This window comes from Ogataea philodendri (assembly GCF_020536065.1).
Source record: "Ogataea philodendri strain CBS6075 chromosome Unknown scaffold8, whole genome shotgun sequence".
NCBI classification, from domain to species: Eukaryota; Fungi; Ascomycota; class Pichiomycetes; order Pichiales; family Pichiaceae; genus Ogataea; species Ogataea philodendri.
The window spans coordinates 127,420-140,859 of record NW_025764223.1 but is presented as its reverse complement, the minus strand read 5'-3'; the positions used below and the strand labels follow the sequence as shown (position 1 = coordinate 140,859).

The 13,440-nt window shown below is 46.4% G+C and overlaps 14 protein-coding genes across 14 annotated transcripts; 9 read left to right on the top strand and 5 right to left on the bottom strand.

The window, feature by feature from the left end:
* Nucleotides 1-98: 98 nt before the first annotated feature.
* Nucleotides 99-992, top strand: OGAPHI_006988 (uncharacterized protein; the record flags this gene model as incomplete). Its single annotated transcript, XM_046208333.1, has 1 exon — nucleotides 99-992. One exon carries the CDS (start codon nucleotides 99-101, stop codon nucleotides 990-992), a length of 894 nt encoding a protein of 297 aa, XP_046058105.1.
* Nucleotides 993-1,003: 11 nt separating this feature from the next.
* OGAPHI_006987 (uncharacterized protein) lies at nucleotides 1,004-1,603 on the bottom strand (the record flags this gene model as incomplete). The annotated part of the gene is made up of 1 exon (XM_046208332.1): nucleotides 1,004-1,603. One exon carries the CDS (start codon nucleotides 1,601-1,603, stop codon nucleotides 1,004-1,006), a length of 600 nt encoding a protein of 199 aa, XP_046058104.1.
* A 240-nt stretch (nucleotides 1,604-1,843) lies between these two features.
* OGAPHI_006984 (uncharacterized protein) lies at nucleotides 1,844-5,117 on the bottom strand (the record flags this gene model as incomplete). Its single annotated transcript, XM_046208329.1, has 4 exons — nucleotides 1,844-2,634; nucleotides 3,006-3,566; nucleotides 3,730-4,676; nucleotides 4,966-5,117. 4 exons carry the CDS (start codon nucleotides 5,115-5,117, stop codon nucleotides 1,844-1,846), a joined length of 2,451 nt encoding a protein of 816 aa, XP_046058101.1.
* OGAPHI_006986 (uncharacterized protein) lies at nucleotides 1,853-2,803 on the top strand (the record flags this gene model as incomplete). The annotated part of the gene is made up of 1 exon (XM_046208331.1): nucleotides 1,853-2,803. One exon carries the CDS (start codon nucleotides 1,853-1,855, stop codon nucleotides 2,801-2,803), a length of 951 nt encoding a protein of 316 aa, XP_046058103.1.
* On the top strand, nucleotides 2,986-4,794 carry OGAPHI_006985 (uncharacterized protein; the record flags this gene model as incomplete). Its single annotated transcript, XM_046208330.1, has 1 exon — nucleotides 2,986-4,794. The coding sequence occupies one exon, from the start codon at nucleotides 2,986-2,988 to the stop codon at nucleotides 4,792-4,794; it is 1,809 nt and encodes a 602-aa protein (XP_046058102.1).
* On the top strand, nucleotides 5,006-5,269 carry OGAPHI_006983 (uncharacterized protein; the record flags this gene model as incomplete). Its single annotated transcript, XM_046208328.1, has 1 exon — nucleotides 5,006-5,269. The coding sequence occupies one exon, from the start codon at nucleotides 5,006-5,008 to the stop codon at nucleotides 5,267-5,269; it is 264 nt and encodes an 87-aa protein (XP_046058100.1).
* A 196-nt stretch (nucleotides 5,270-5,465) lies between these two features.
* On the bottom strand, nucleotides 5,466-7,009 carry OGAPHI_006982 (uncharacterized protein; the record flags this gene model as incomplete). The annotated part of the gene is made up of 3 exons (XM_046208327.1): nucleotides 5,466-5,849; nucleotides 6,625-6,662; nucleotides 6,733-7,009. 3 exons carry the CDS (start codon nucleotides 7,007-7,009, stop codon nucleotides 5,466-5,468), a joined length of 699 nt encoding a protein of 232 aa, XP_046058099.1.
* OGAPHI_006981 (uncharacterized protein) lies at nucleotides 6,039-7,025 on the top strand (the record flags this gene model as incomplete). The annotated part of the gene is made up of 1 exon (XM_046208326.1): nucleotides 6,039-7,025. One exon carries the CDS (start codon nucleotides 6,039-6,041, stop codon nucleotides 7,023-7,025), a length of 987 nt encoding a protein of 328 aa, XP_046058098.1.
* An 86-nt stretch (nucleotides 7,026-7,111) lies between these two features.
* OGAPHI_006980 (uncharacterized protein) lies at nucleotides 7,112-8,266 on the top strand (the record flags this gene model as incomplete). Its single annotated transcript, XM_046208324.1, has 1 exon — nucleotides 7,112-8,266. The coding sequence occupies one exon, from the start codon at nucleotides 7,112-7,114 to the stop codon at nucleotides 8,264-8,266; it is 1,155 nt and encodes a 384-aa protein (XP_046058097.1).
* Nucleotides 8,267-8,408: 142 nt separating this feature from the next.
* On the top strand, nucleotides 8,409-10,055 carry OGAPHI_006978 (uncharacterized protein; the record flags this gene model as incomplete). Its single annotated transcript, XM_046208322.1, has 1 exon — nucleotides 8,409-10,055. One exon carries the CDS (start codon nucleotides 8,409-8,411, stop codon nucleotides 10,053-10,055), a length of 1,647 nt encoding a protein of 548 aa, XP_046058095.1.
* On the bottom strand, nucleotides 9,207-9,858 carry OGAPHI_006979 (uncharacterized protein; the record flags this gene model as incomplete). The annotated part of the gene is made up of 2 exons (XM_046208323.1): nucleotides 9,207-9,687; nucleotides 9,830-9,858. The coding sequence occupies 2 exons, from the start codon at nucleotides 9,856-9,858 to the stop codon at nucleotides 9,207-9,209; spliced, it is 510 nt and encodes a 169-aa protein (XP_046058096.1).
* A 43-nt stretch (nucleotides 10,056-10,098) lies between the features above and the next one.
* OGAPHI_006976 (uncharacterized protein) lies at nucleotides 10,099-11,451 on the bottom strand (the record flags this gene model as incomplete). Its single annotated transcript, XM_046208320.1, has 1 exon — nucleotides 10,099-11,451. The coding sequence occupies one exon, from the start codon at nucleotides 11,449-11,451 to the stop codon at nucleotides 10,099-10,101; it is 1,353 nt and encodes a 450-aa protein (XP_046058093.1).
* On the top strand, nucleotides 10,404-11,431 carry OGAPHI_006977 (uncharacterized protein; the record flags this gene model as incomplete). Its single annotated transcript, XM_046208321.1, has 2 exons — nucleotides 10,404-10,536; nucleotides 11,043-11,431. 2 exons carry the CDS (start codon nucleotides 10,404-10,406, stop codon nucleotides 11,429-11,431), a joined length of 522 nt encoding a protein of 173 aa, XP_046058094.1.
* Nucleotides 11,452-11,622: 171 nt separating the features above from the next.
* OGAPHI_006975 (uncharacterized protein) lies at nucleotides 11,623-13,440 on the top strand (the record flags this gene model as incomplete). Its single annotated transcript, XM_046208319.1, has 1 exon — nucleotides 11,623-13,440. One exon carries the CDS (start codon nucleotides 11,623-11,625, stop codon nucleotides 13,438-13,440), a length of 1,818 nt encoding a protein of 605 aa, XP_046058092.1.

Here is a 13,440-nt window from a genome sequence, read left to right as displayed (position 1 = left end):
TTACCAGGGTTGAATTTTTCAGGAATTTTTTTTGCGTCGATCGGCGTGGAAAATTTTTCGAACGTCTAATCTGTTATCTGATAGCCAATTCAATCACCATGGAGTTGTCACACCCTTTAATCAAAGATGGCTGGTTCAGAGAAGAGAGCGAGGAATTCTTTCCCGGCCAGGCCATGAGACTGCGTGTGGAGAAGATCCTTCACGCTGAGCGGTCCAAATTCCAGGACGTTCTGGTGTTCAAATCGACCGACTTTGGTAATGTCCTGGTTCTGGACGGAATCATTCAGGTTACAGAGAGAGACGAGTTTGCATACCAAGAGATGATCACCCATGTTCCTATGTTTGCTCACCCGAGCCCAAAGAAAGTGCTGGTGATCGGTGGAGGAGACGGCGGGGTGCTCCGTGAGGTTTTGAAGCACGATTGCGTCGAAAAGGCCACATTGGTGGAGATCGACGAGTCTGTGATCAATCTGTCGAGAAAGTATTTGCCAAAGATGTCCCATGCACTGGACCACGAGAAAGTGCAGGTTGTTCTAGCCGATGGATTCGAGTTTCTGAAAAATACGGCTGCCAAACACGAGTCCGAGAAATACGACATCATCATTACGGATTCGTCCGACCCAGAAGGTCCAGCTGAAGCATTCTTCCAGAAACAGTATTTTGAGTTGCTCTATAATGCGCTGAACGCGAACGGAATGGTCATTTCTATGGCTTCCGAGAACATTTGGCTCAATATTGACAAATTGAAAACACTTAAGGATATTTGCAGCCAGGTGTTTTCCGTCACCGAATGTTGCTATTGCACCATTCCTACATACACTTCTGGCCAGATTGCGCTCATGTGTTGCTCCAAAAACCCACAATTGAAGGTGTCTGTGCCTCACCGACACGAGTCACGTGACCGGGAATCAGAGCTGTTCAGATACTACAACAATGCCATTCATGGAGCCAGTTTTGTGCTTCCGAGATGGGCGGCAGACAAGCTTAATTAGCGCGTATATATTTAGAAACCGAATATGTCGTCGATGGTTTTCCGGGACTTCTTCTTTTGCTTTTGTTTGTGCTTTTTCGGAGGCGGGTTGTCAATAGTAGTCAGTTCTGCAGGGGAAATCAATTCTCCAAGATCTTGGGAATTCTGCTCGGGCAGAATATCCGATGACTTTTCATGCGTTGTGGTTCGCATTTGGAGCAGGATCTTTCTGATCCGGGCGATGGATGCAATCAAAGTAAACCCCAGAGCAATGTATTGGCCCAGCTCTATAATACTGTAGAATCTATAGTAGCATGCACCCAGAACGTGATCTAGCAAGTAATCGATGACCGATTGGAGCTGGCCGGATTTCAGTTTCAACAGAGAATCTGCTTGTGTGGGGCTCAGATTGCGTTTGCGGAATTTGGGTGTGTGCGATTTGGAGAATTTTAGCGAGGTGAGTTGGTTTTTTCCGGAAATCTCGTCAATGTCTAGCAAGAGCTGTAAAATAGTGCGTAAACGACGATGTAGAATGTTGAAATGCTTCCACCAGACAGCTGATCGGTGCTGGTTCGAGTCCCGATGGTAGATCAGGTGGATGATCTGGTACTCGTTGAGCAAAGCCGCTTCCATCGTTCCTGATCCTGACAAAAAAAATGCCTAGAATTCTTGCAAAAATTGCCGGCTTACGTAAAAAACACGAACGCGCAGACAATGGTGGCTCGCATTCTCCAAAACAAAAATACAATGCACCCCTTACCGTGTTGGCGCGAAGAATGTCTTTGGCGTTCTCGACGCATTCCAGCACGAAGGGACTATATATACCAAAGGGTCTGGAAATATACTTCCTTCCACAGATTTATCTCACTATAGTCATTCATTATGCAATTCTCTAAGATTGTCCTCGCTTCTATCCTTGCCGCTCTCGTTAAGGCTGATGAGCTCGTTGGTGAGATCGCTGACGGCCAGATCCAGGCTTCCACCGGAACCGAAGGTGCCGCCACTTCTCCAGCTGAGACCACTCCAACTGCCACCACTCCAGCTGCCACTACTCCAGCTGAGACCACTCCGGCCGAGACCACTCCAGCTGAGAGCACTGCTGCTGAGACCAGCTCTACTCCAGCAAACGCAGCAACCACCTCTGCTTCCAGCGCTGCTGCCGAGACCACTACTCCAGCCACAGCTAGCACCGTCGAGTCTGACGCTTACGTGACCACCACGGCCACCAACTACACCACCTACTGCCCAGAGAGCTCTGAAGCCGCTACTGCTTCCGAGACCACTCCAGCAGCCACCACCACTCCAGCTACTTCGAGCTCCAACGAGACCGAGACCTTGTACGTGTTGAGCACCGTCACCTCTACCGCTTACGGTACTGAGACCGTGTACACCACCTACTGCCCAGTTTCCACTAGCGAGGCTGCTACCGGAACTCCAGTTCCAGCCACTTCTAGCACTCCTGCCACCGGTGCTACTACCGGCGCTACTGAGACCACTCCAGCTACTGGTGCTACCACTGGTGCCACCGAGACTACTCCAGCCACTGGTGCTACCACCTCTCCAGCCACCGGCGCAGGAACTAGCTCCTCGGCTGAGGGAACCTCGTACGTCGATGAGACCACCACTCCTGTCGTTACCACCTCCAAGGATAACACCCAGACCACCTTCGATTACGTCACTTCATACACCACTGGCTCTACTAAGCCAAGCTCTTCCGCTTTCTCTGCATCTAACTCTACCAGCTCTGGTGTGGAAACCTACGAAGCTGCCGGTGCTAAATTGATGGTCGGATCCGGTGCCGTCGGAGTTGCTGCCATGGCCCTCCTTTTCTAAATGTATATCAATGAATGTAATATTCTCTCGAAAGCAATTTTTCCATTATCATCTATTCAACTCGCTCCCCCGGTTATTTAAAAAAACTATCGGTCGGCCGTCAAATCGGCACACCGATAAAATCCAAAAAATATAAATACCCCCCCCCCCCCATTTCACTCACATATTTCTCATCAATCATTATGAGAGCTAATATCCTTACATCTCTTGTGCTTGCTTTGGGAAGCATGGCATTGCCAGTTCCCAAGGCAGGCTACCACGATGTCGAAACTGCTGCTAGAGTTGCTAGAACATTGGTGAACAGAGAATCTCTTGCCAACCTGGCTACACTCCAAAAGAGTGATGAGTTCCCTGTCTCCTTCATGGAGTACTACTCCGACTGTGACAAGGACGGTCAACCAATCTTCTTGATTGTTGACATCTCCTCGTCCAACAAAAATATCAAGGACGGATCCAAGGTGTCCCTTTCTGTCAGAGTGGGAGATCACCCAATTTCTGATCACGTGAACCCACATTATATCGGTGGAAGAGTCCGTTCCCCAGCTGGATCTCCAAGAGTTAACCTTAAGGGTTCTTTTGTTCCTATCAACGGATCCCTCGAGCTTGACACCTGTTTCGCCGAGAGACACCACGATGCTCCGGCCTGGTACCCAGGATCTCCAATCCATGCTACCTCTTGGGCTAAATTCGAGGTCGAAGATGTCTACCTTGTTGGTGGATTTGGTGATATCGCATACATTGGCGAGATCCCTGTCGACTTGTACTTGAACGCTACCACATTTGATGACGAGGAAGCCAAGGAATTCTCCGAACTCTTTGAGCTTTATGACGCTCCAGAATCCGAAGACGGATTACTCACCACTCTTTACAACGCATTCACCAACGCTTTCGACTGGAAAGACGAGGGAAAGAAGCAAAAGAAGTACTGGAAACACTTCGGTAAGGATCAAAAGAAGAAGTGGGCTCCAAAAGACCCAGAAGACCCAGAAGACCCAGAGGACGAGGAGCTTGATGTCGCTGAAGTGACTGAGGATCCAGACTACTGGAAGCGTTTTGGTAAAGACCAAAAGAAATACTGGAAACACTACGGTAAGGACCAGAAGAAGAAGTGGACTCCAAAGACCCCAGAAGATGATGACGACGAAGTTCTGATCGAGGCCGAGATTGAAGACCCAGACTACTGGAAACATTATGGTAAGGACCAGAAGAAATACTGGAAACACTACGGCAAAGACCAAAAGAAGAAGTGGACTCCAAAGTCTCCAGAAGACGGAGATGACGAGGCCTTGATTGATGCCGAGGTTGAGGACCCAGATTTCTGGAAGCACTACGGTAAGGACCAGAAGAAGTACTGGAAGCATTTTGGTAAGGACCAAAAAAAGAAATGGACTCCAAAGACTCCTGAAGACGGTGACGATGAACTTGAGATCGAAGCTGAATTAGAGGACCCAGACTACTGGAAGCACTACGGAAAAGATCAAAAGAAGTACTGGAAACACTACGGAAAGGATCAAAAGAAGAAGTGGACTCCAGAAGACCCTGAGGATGAGGACTTCGAGGTTGCTGCCGAGACCGAGGACCCAGACTACTGGAAGCGTTTCGGAAAGGACCAGAAGAAGTACTGGAAACATTACGGAAAGGACCAAAAAAAGAAGTGGACCCCAAAGGCTCCTGAGGACGATGACGATGAGGTCTTAATTGAGGCTGAGATTGAAGACCCAGACTACTGGAAACATTATGGTAAGGACCAGAAGAAATACTGGAAACACTATGGTAAGGACCAGAAGAAGAAGTGGGCCCCAAAGACTCCAGAAGATGACGATGAGGAGTTTGAGGTCGAGACCGCGGCTGAGGACCCTGACTACTGGAAGCACTACGGAAAGGAGCAAAGAAAGTACTGGAAGCACTACGGTAAGGAGCAGAGAAAGTACTGGAAGAAACACGGTGACAAGCACGATGATGAGCAAATCGTCTTGATCATTGACAACTAAGGATTTTAACGAGCGAATATATCCAATATACGATCTTTTTATTGAGTACTCCTAATTTGTAAATTCTGTGCGCGAGTGAAAATCGGATTATTTTCGTGAGGCCGGTGCAGAACCGCGTTATCGCGTAATTGCTGGTTTTAGTTACTGGATACGGAGCACAAGAAAAAATACAGTATAAATAAGGCAAAATAACCTTTTTTTTTGACTGAAAATGGCTCCTCGCAGACGTAATCTTGGTATTGCAACGGCTTCGGCAATCGTTGTTGTCGGAGCAGCTTCGTTGGTGGTTTCCACCTATCCACATCTTCTGGAAAAGCTTCCATGGTGGAAAAGTCAAAAGGCCAGTGATAAGACAGAATCTGAGGAAACCAAAGAATCCAAAGAAACCGTTGGCGATTCCACGGTTGTTGTTCCAGCTAAGGATTTGAGCGAAACCGAACTCAAACAGGTTTTGAAAGAGGTGGGTAGCAACTAATTGCGGACTAACTTATTAGAAAGCGATACCTATTCCTGAAGGTGCTACTCTTGATGACCTTATCGCCCTTGCTGATAAGGCTTAGGGTTTTTAAATTGGACAAAGCTTTGAGAATATGACATCGCCTAATTCAGCTATCAAATACACTGTATAATGAATGTTCTACGAAAGGTTGGTTTAATAATACATTTGATATTTAGTTGTAGCTCTCTATTTGACTTTTGAACTCTTTCCAGGTGATTTGTTCATTAGGCAGGTAGCAGAATTTCACTCCAATCTCCTCCACATCTTTGTTTCTGTATTCGTCGTCAAACAGACACATATTGGTCAACGGGATCCCCGTTCTGGAAGACAGTTTACTTAGATGCTTTTTCTTGGAACCTGAACCCCACTCGCTATCATCGATGTACTTTTCTAATCCGTAGAGTTTGATCAATTTCCGAGCCACAGCAGGCGTAGCTGTACGAGACGCGGTCAGGATTTGGATTTTTTGTTCTTTAAGATACTCAAAAATGGGAATCACGTCGGGAAACAGAGTAAGTTCGTACCCATATTTGTCCACCACCGTGTTCTTCTTGGACTTGTGCAACTTGATGGGGGTGGTCACGTGCGTGTCGCACCAACAGGCTGAAGTTAGTAGGCGCTTAATTTGAAAAACTATCTCCCCCACTTACGCCAAAGTGTGTAATCTAGATCAAACACCACCGCTTGTAAAGTCATGTGGGGACAAAAAAAATAACCAAAAAAAAAAAAATCGAATAATCTCCATATGTCTCATTTGGACCGGTTCAAGGTGACTTTGAACGAGTCTTTGGACAAGTCGCAGAAGTGCTTAGACACTTTGGTGGAACTTCGACAAAAGAAGCAGTTGGACGAGCAAGATTTGAAAAACTTGAATGTTTTTCACAAAGAAGCTGTGCTGGATAATGTGGCCTTGATCAATGGTAAAAACGAAATCAAGATCGAATACAACAAGCTTTCAGATGCGTCTCTCAAGAAGCTTCATTCTGGATACCACCAGTTCAATAATATGAAAGTGCAACGGTACAAAGGTCAGAATTTGAAGAACGAGAGTTTAACGGCCGAATTCACCAAACTTATAGCTCAGATCCCAGAGCTGAGACTGGATCCAATTCTGGACGACGAGAGTGACGAGTCAGACCAGGCATTTTTAAAAAGTTTGCGCAAAAATGCGCTGGACATCCGAGTCCAATTCGCAAAGTCAGATTTCAGCGAACTGCTGGACGAAAGCTCTGTTTCTCGTGTTGAACAGATCTTGAAAAACGAAGAAGTGCGAAAATTCCGTTTGGTTCAGCTGAGTGATCGTCATTACGAGAAAGAGCGCACATCGCTACAGAGCATGAGCCTGAAGTGGCAGAATCGTTTGTCCGGACTGACAAAGTTCATCAAGGAGGATTCTCAGAAGATACAGCAGGATATCAACTCTGTTTATGACGAGATACGAGAGACCGATGCATTGGAATTGGAAGAGGACGATGAATTAGATGAGGATGAGGATGAACTTGACGAGGAGAATGAGGAAGAAGACGGCGAAGAAGCGGACGAGGTAGACGCGACCCAAAACGAAGCTGTGGAGGCAGAGCAGGACGAGGAGCTACAAAGCGATGGACATGAAGATGCACTGGGACAGAATGGAGACGACGAGAACGACGTCGCCAGCGACGTTGAAATGACCAACAGTAAACCAGATACACCAGAACAGGGCGGCGCGTCGGACATTGAACTTGAAGAGTAAATAGAAATGGTGTAGCATAGAAATTTAAGCTAATTAATTTTACCCGGCTTGTTTGCTGCAACATTTTTATATTCCAGCTTGTCAGCATGAGTGCCAATTACTTGCTAATTTCCTTGCCAAAGAGCACATCAACAGACGAACGCTCGTTGGGCGGTTGGTTACAGACCAACATCAACGGGGGCTCGGTCGAGGTAGCGAAACACGAGCTTCCGGGCTTCAAAGTTGGCACTTTAGATTCGTTGGTGCTTCAGAGCGAAGAGCTCTCCAAGGTCGATCAGCAGCTCTACGGCTCCATTGGAAAAGTCCTGGATATCATGGCCAGTATCCATGGTGAGAGCGACGTCTCTCATGTTGCAAAACAAAAGGTGGATGGCAAATACGTGGACCAATTTTTGGAGACGTTCCGTTGGAACACTTCTAGATTTAGATTGGACAAGTCAATTGAGGAGCTGATCAAGCTCATTTCCAGTGAAGCATTGAACGTCGACAATGATCTGAGAACCACCTACACCAGCTACAATCAAGCTAAGTCCAATCTAGCTGCAGCACAGAGAAAACAGACTGGAGATTTGTCGGTCAAGTCGTTGCACGACATTGTCCGTGCCGAGCACTTTGTTTTGGACTCCGACCACCTCCAGACCGTTCTTTTGGCTGTTCCAAAGAGTCTGTACGAGAGTTTCATCAACCAGTATGAATCCTTGACGGAATTTGTCGTTCCTAGATCCGCACAAAAAATAGCACAGGATTCTGAGTACTTTTTGTACTCGGTCACTTTATTCAAAAAATACGTGCCTGCTTTCCTTGCCAAAGCTAGAGACGCCAAATGGATTCCAAGAGAGTTCGACTATTCTGAAGAGGTCATTGCCAAGATGAGAGACGAGTACCAGAACGCCTCCAAAGAGGAGCTCACTTTGAAGAACGATCTGCTCAGACTCTCCAAGAGCGCCTACTCGGAAATCGTTTCATCCTGGGCCCACATCAAACTCCTTAGAACGTTTGTTGAGAGTGTTCTTAGATACGGACTGCCACCAGACTTCTACTGCTATCTCTTGAAGCTGCCTCAAAGAGCCATCGAAAAGTCCAAGCAGGAACTGATCCAGAGATTTGGATATCTTGGTGGTAACGCATTTTCCACCGACAAAAAAGGAAACATTGTCACCGACGCTAAGCTGCACGAGTACGCATCGCTGGTCGACCAAGACTACGAGCCATTTGTGTTGTACGAGATCTCTTTGAACTAGATAGATTTAATTATTCCCGACGCGTCGATCGACCACGGTAGATAGATTTTCCTTCGCCTGCGGTGATGATGTCATCATTAAATTTGGTCCCCACCCTTATACGTGGATATATTCTATTTTGCAAAGAATACATTTATTTGCCATGTCGCAGAACTACAAGAAGCTTAGTAGCAGGCCTACGGAGTTTTCTCCGTTTGCAGAGGAAAGCTCGAGCTCAAATCACGACGCCCACTCGATTTCATTAGAGCCTATAAATATCAACACATCAGCAGAAACTAAGACTCAGCAATGGCAACATGAGGAGAACGTTTTTGCAGACCCTGCAGATCCTCCAGACGATGTGTCCACGGCGTACTCACACGTTGATTTTGATATTGAGGTGAAGAGCAAACTGAAAGGTCGCAAGTTGCTCTACTTCACTTCCTTATTTAGCTCCATTGGGGTTTACCTGTTTGGATTCGAACAAGGTGTCATGTCGTTAATTATCACAGAGAAGTCGTTTCTGAACTACTTTGACAATCCAAGCAGCATTGAAATTGGAACTCTGATTGCCATTTTGGAGTTAAGCGCGCTTTTCGCAGCTCTGGTTGTCCCGAAGGTTTCCGATTCCAAGGGAAGAAGATATACAATTATTGTGGGGGCATTGCTCTTTTGTGTGGGGGGACTTTTCCAGACGTTTGCACCATTCGAGAAGATATGGATCATGATGATAGGACGCGTGATTTCCGGCGCCGGAATAGGATTTCTCAGTTCTGTGATCAATCTTTATCAATCCGAGTGTTCTCCGAACGACGAGCGTGGAATGATCGCGTCAATGACTTTCAGTTGCAATATCCTTGGGTTTGCTTCATCTATCTGGTTGGACTTTGCGTGTTCCTTCATGACAGGCATCACTGCTTGGAAACTGCCTCTGTTGGTGCAAGTTCTTCTTGGAGCTGTGCTATTTTTCGGTGGCTTTTACATTGTCGAGTCGCCGCGTTGGCTTTTGGCAATGGATCGCGACAACGAAGGATACGGAATCCTCAAGCTCTTCTATGATGACGATCCGGATACCGACAAGGCCAAGAAAGAGTTCCTTTCCATCAAGCACATTATTGAAAACGAAAAAGAACAGTCCGAAATTGAACGGCGGAGCTGGTGGGCCACTGTTGTCAAGAACCGCAAAGTCATTGCTATTGGTGCATCCTCGCTCTTCTTTGCCCAATTCAATGGTATCAATCTTGTTGGTTACTACGCTCCTTTGATCTTCGAGCAGGTTGGATTTGAAGGAAAATCCGCGTTTGTCATCACCGGAATCAATGCCATCATATACCTGCTCTCGACACTGATTCCTTGGTTTTTGGTGGATAACATCAGAATTGGTGGCCGTCGGCGTTTGTTCATCGTCGGAGGCCTTGTGATGGGCTGCTGTATGTTTGTTTCTGGACTAATGAGCTCGCTCAACAGTAAAGTTGGATCGATCTTTGTTGCTATTCTCATTGTGATTTATAATTCTGCATTTGGATTTTCATGGGGCCCGCTCGCATGGCTGTACGCAAGTGAAATCTACGCCGATTCATATACCCGATCCGTTGGGGCCTCGCTTGGAACATCGATCAATTGGTTCAGTAACTTTGTTGTTGGAGAGCTGAGTCCAGAACTGTTGGATATTATTACTTGGAGAACTTACTTCATCTACGGCTCGTTCTGTTTTGTCAGTTGTGCCGTGGTGTATAGATTTTACCCCGAAACCACAGGTGTCGAGCTCGAGGACATGGACAAGCTGTTCGAGGAGTTCGAGAACCGTTGAAAAGGAGTACCTGTTTCCCATTTGTACCGAACAACCATATATTTCATTTCTTACCTAGTTTGAGCCATTTCGGAACCTTTCGTGGCTCGTTAGTAGAGGAGACAGTCCGTTGGGGCTTTGCGGACGCAGTTGACTCCTGCTTGATCTCCACAGTGGACTCTTGCTTGGAAACCTTGACCTCTTCCAGCTCGTCAAGAGTCTTGGCGCTATTAAGATACTCGTTCTTGATGTACTGTGCTCTTTTGTAGTTGTCCCGATAAACCAATAGCGACCGATGTGGTAGCTGGCAGTCCGCGACGAGTTGTTTATCAAGATCTTGAGCGGTTTTGAGAAGTGGCTGTGTTGGGTATGCAGAATGGAGCTCAAACACCGGCTGTGGTTGGTCGTGCTGGTCTTTGGCAAGCACCACCACTTGCGAGACCAGCAAGTTGTACAGATCGCCTAGAGTCTGATCTGGTTGCAAAACGAGCTGCACCTGAGTGTAGTCCGGGAACTTTATACGTAAAATACATTCCGTGATTGGTTTTTTCTCGGGAACCAGCTGCTCGCGCTGTTTTCTTGTCATCATCTGTGTACTTGGATGGGCCTGTTTGGCCAGCATGGATTGGTAGAACCTGGCCTGATCAACAGACATTTCATAAACCGACTCGTCTTCTGGCTGATCTGTCGGCTGTTCATTGCTTGGGACAAACACCTGGATCGGATCTGCAGATTCGGGGATATCCTTAGGTTTATCAGCAGAAACAGGCGAAACAGCCTTGGGTTTGATATCTGCAACGGTTGGCTCCACTTTTTTAGGGATCGCCACAGGAGTCTGGGTAGGAGTATCAATTTTATGTCTCTCCACTTTGAATCTCAACCTCAATGCATGGTTACCGTTCAAGAGACCCAAATCTTTCAAAGTCTGATTTAAATCCGTTTCTGTACTCAATGTCTTGTTCATACTTTGCACAACCGGTTGATAAACATACTTCCACTCGCCCAAAGCTTCTCTTTTGATCAATGGTGTTTCCAGAGATTTCTCAAACTCCTGCAAAACCTGGACAATCGTGTTCTCTGTGCCAAACTCCTTCACTGATTTCGAGGGCGAAGGTTGGACAAAACTGGAGTCTCCCTCTGGGGCAGAAATTTGCAGCTTGATCACAACCTTACCGCCCGATCCCGATTGGACCTTGGAAGTTGACTCAACAAGATCTAATTTACACCCCTGTGGCAAGTTGGACAGTCTCAATGGCAATGATAAGTCTAGCACCTGGTTCTTGTGTTTGAGCACAAACCGACTTGACTCCAGCTTAAAATACTCACAACTTTCAATCAGCACATCGTTCAAAATCTTGGATGGTACAGCTTTGCTCTTGAAGCTTCGAAAGTTGTAATTTATCGTCAGAGAAGACATGATAAATATGTTGGAGGCAAGGACAATTCAAGATGTAGACAATTTAAAGAGAGAAAAAAAATATAGCTTTGCCACATGTGGCTGATTAGTATTCGCGTTTTATAAACATAAACAATCAATTTATTTATCTGTGTTTTGACCAGTCAACACATTAGCTAGTAACTTGCAACAATGCCGCCAAAGCCCAAAGCTTCAAGATCCCGCTCTCCCAGCAAGTCGCCGATGAAGTCTCCCCAGAAGTCGCCGTCCAAGCTGCTTTCCAATGACGAGTCTCCTGAATATGTGAACAATACAAATATCAAGGTGATTGTGCGGTTCAGACCAGAAAACGAAATGGAGAGAGTCAGTGGGGCCACAAACATTGTTAGTTACCATTCTGATCAGCAGAGCGTTTCGGTTTCTGTGGCGTCCAACTCCAACAGCTTCACTTTCGACCGTATATTTGACGAGAACACCCGACAAGAAGAAATCTTTAACTATTCTGTTAAACAAACAACAGACGATCTTGCACAGGGATACAACGGAACGGTTCTTTGCTACGGACAAACTGGATCTGGTAAATCGTACACGATGATGGGCGATCTTGGAGATGACGAAAGTAAGGGTCAAACACCTCGGATCTTTGAGCAGATATTCCAGGGGATCGAGAATTCACCGAAAACACTGGAATACACAGTGGGTGTTTCTTATTTGGAGATCTACAACGAGAACCTCAGAGATTTGCTGAATCCAAAGAACAATTCCAAACTGGGCATTCACGAAAACAAGGTGGACGGAGTTTACGTTAGCAACCTCGAAACTTTGTATGTTTCGAACCTGAATGACGTTTACACGATACTGGATCAGGGTAACAAGAATAGAAGTGTTGGTGCCACAAACATGAACGAGCAGAGCTCCAGATCCCACGCAATTTTCCAGATCAGACTCAACTCGAAGAACCTCGAAGACGGGATAATCAAGACAGGTAACCTGTTTTTAGTCGATCTGGCTGGATCAGAAAAAATCGACAAAACAGGTGCTACAGGTCAGCTTTTGGAAGAAGCCAAGAAGATCAATTCGTCTTTATCTGCGCTTGGAAATGTGATTTACTCGCTGACAGATGAAAAGACGACGCATGTTCCCTACAGAGACTCCAAGCTCACCCGCATTTTGCAAGAGTCGCTTGGAGGGAACTCCAGAACCACGCTGATAATCAACTGCTCCCCTTCCTCGTTGAACGACCAAGAGACCCTATCGACGCTGAGATTTGGTTCTCGGGCCAAACATATCAAGAACAGCGTCCACATCAACAGTGAACTCAGTAACAACGAGTTGAAGAAACGGTTTTTGGAACAGGCCAAGATCAACGAGGAGAATAACCACAAGATCCAGAAACTCGAGGCACGCAACGGCACTTTGGAAGAAGAGAATGCCAGGCTCAAGGAAGAGCTCGAAAAATACAAAGGACTATCTAGCATGAATGGTTCCTCCGACGAAATTATGAAGCTCAACGACAAGATTGTTCAACTTGAAACGTCACATTCGAGCCTGACGAAGGAGCTCGACCAAAAGACTGCGCGAATAACAGAGCTCGAAAGCGGTGCTGTCGAGTCGAAGGAAAGTCTTGTCAAATTGGAAGCTTTGGAAAAAGCCATCGAACATTTCTCAGACCACATCGAGCAGGTTGAAACCCAGAACAAGCAGTTGAAGAAAGACATCCATTCGTTGCAACAGATGAGTAATTTGAAGAATACCAAGATCAAGGAGCTGGAGCAACAGTTGAAGGGCCAGGAAAAGCTGGTCGAGCAGGACGCTGACCTGTTTGAGCAGAAACTCAACCATCTTAAGGGAAGAGTGGTTTCTCACAGAGCGAAACAGCGAAGCGTCTCTGACGGGAAGGAAAATTCGATATCGAGCGACCTAATACGAAGCAGACCTTCGAGCAAGAATCGGATCGGACTCAACTTGAGAATCGTCAAGCCAATGAGAGGAGGACGACAAGGAACATGA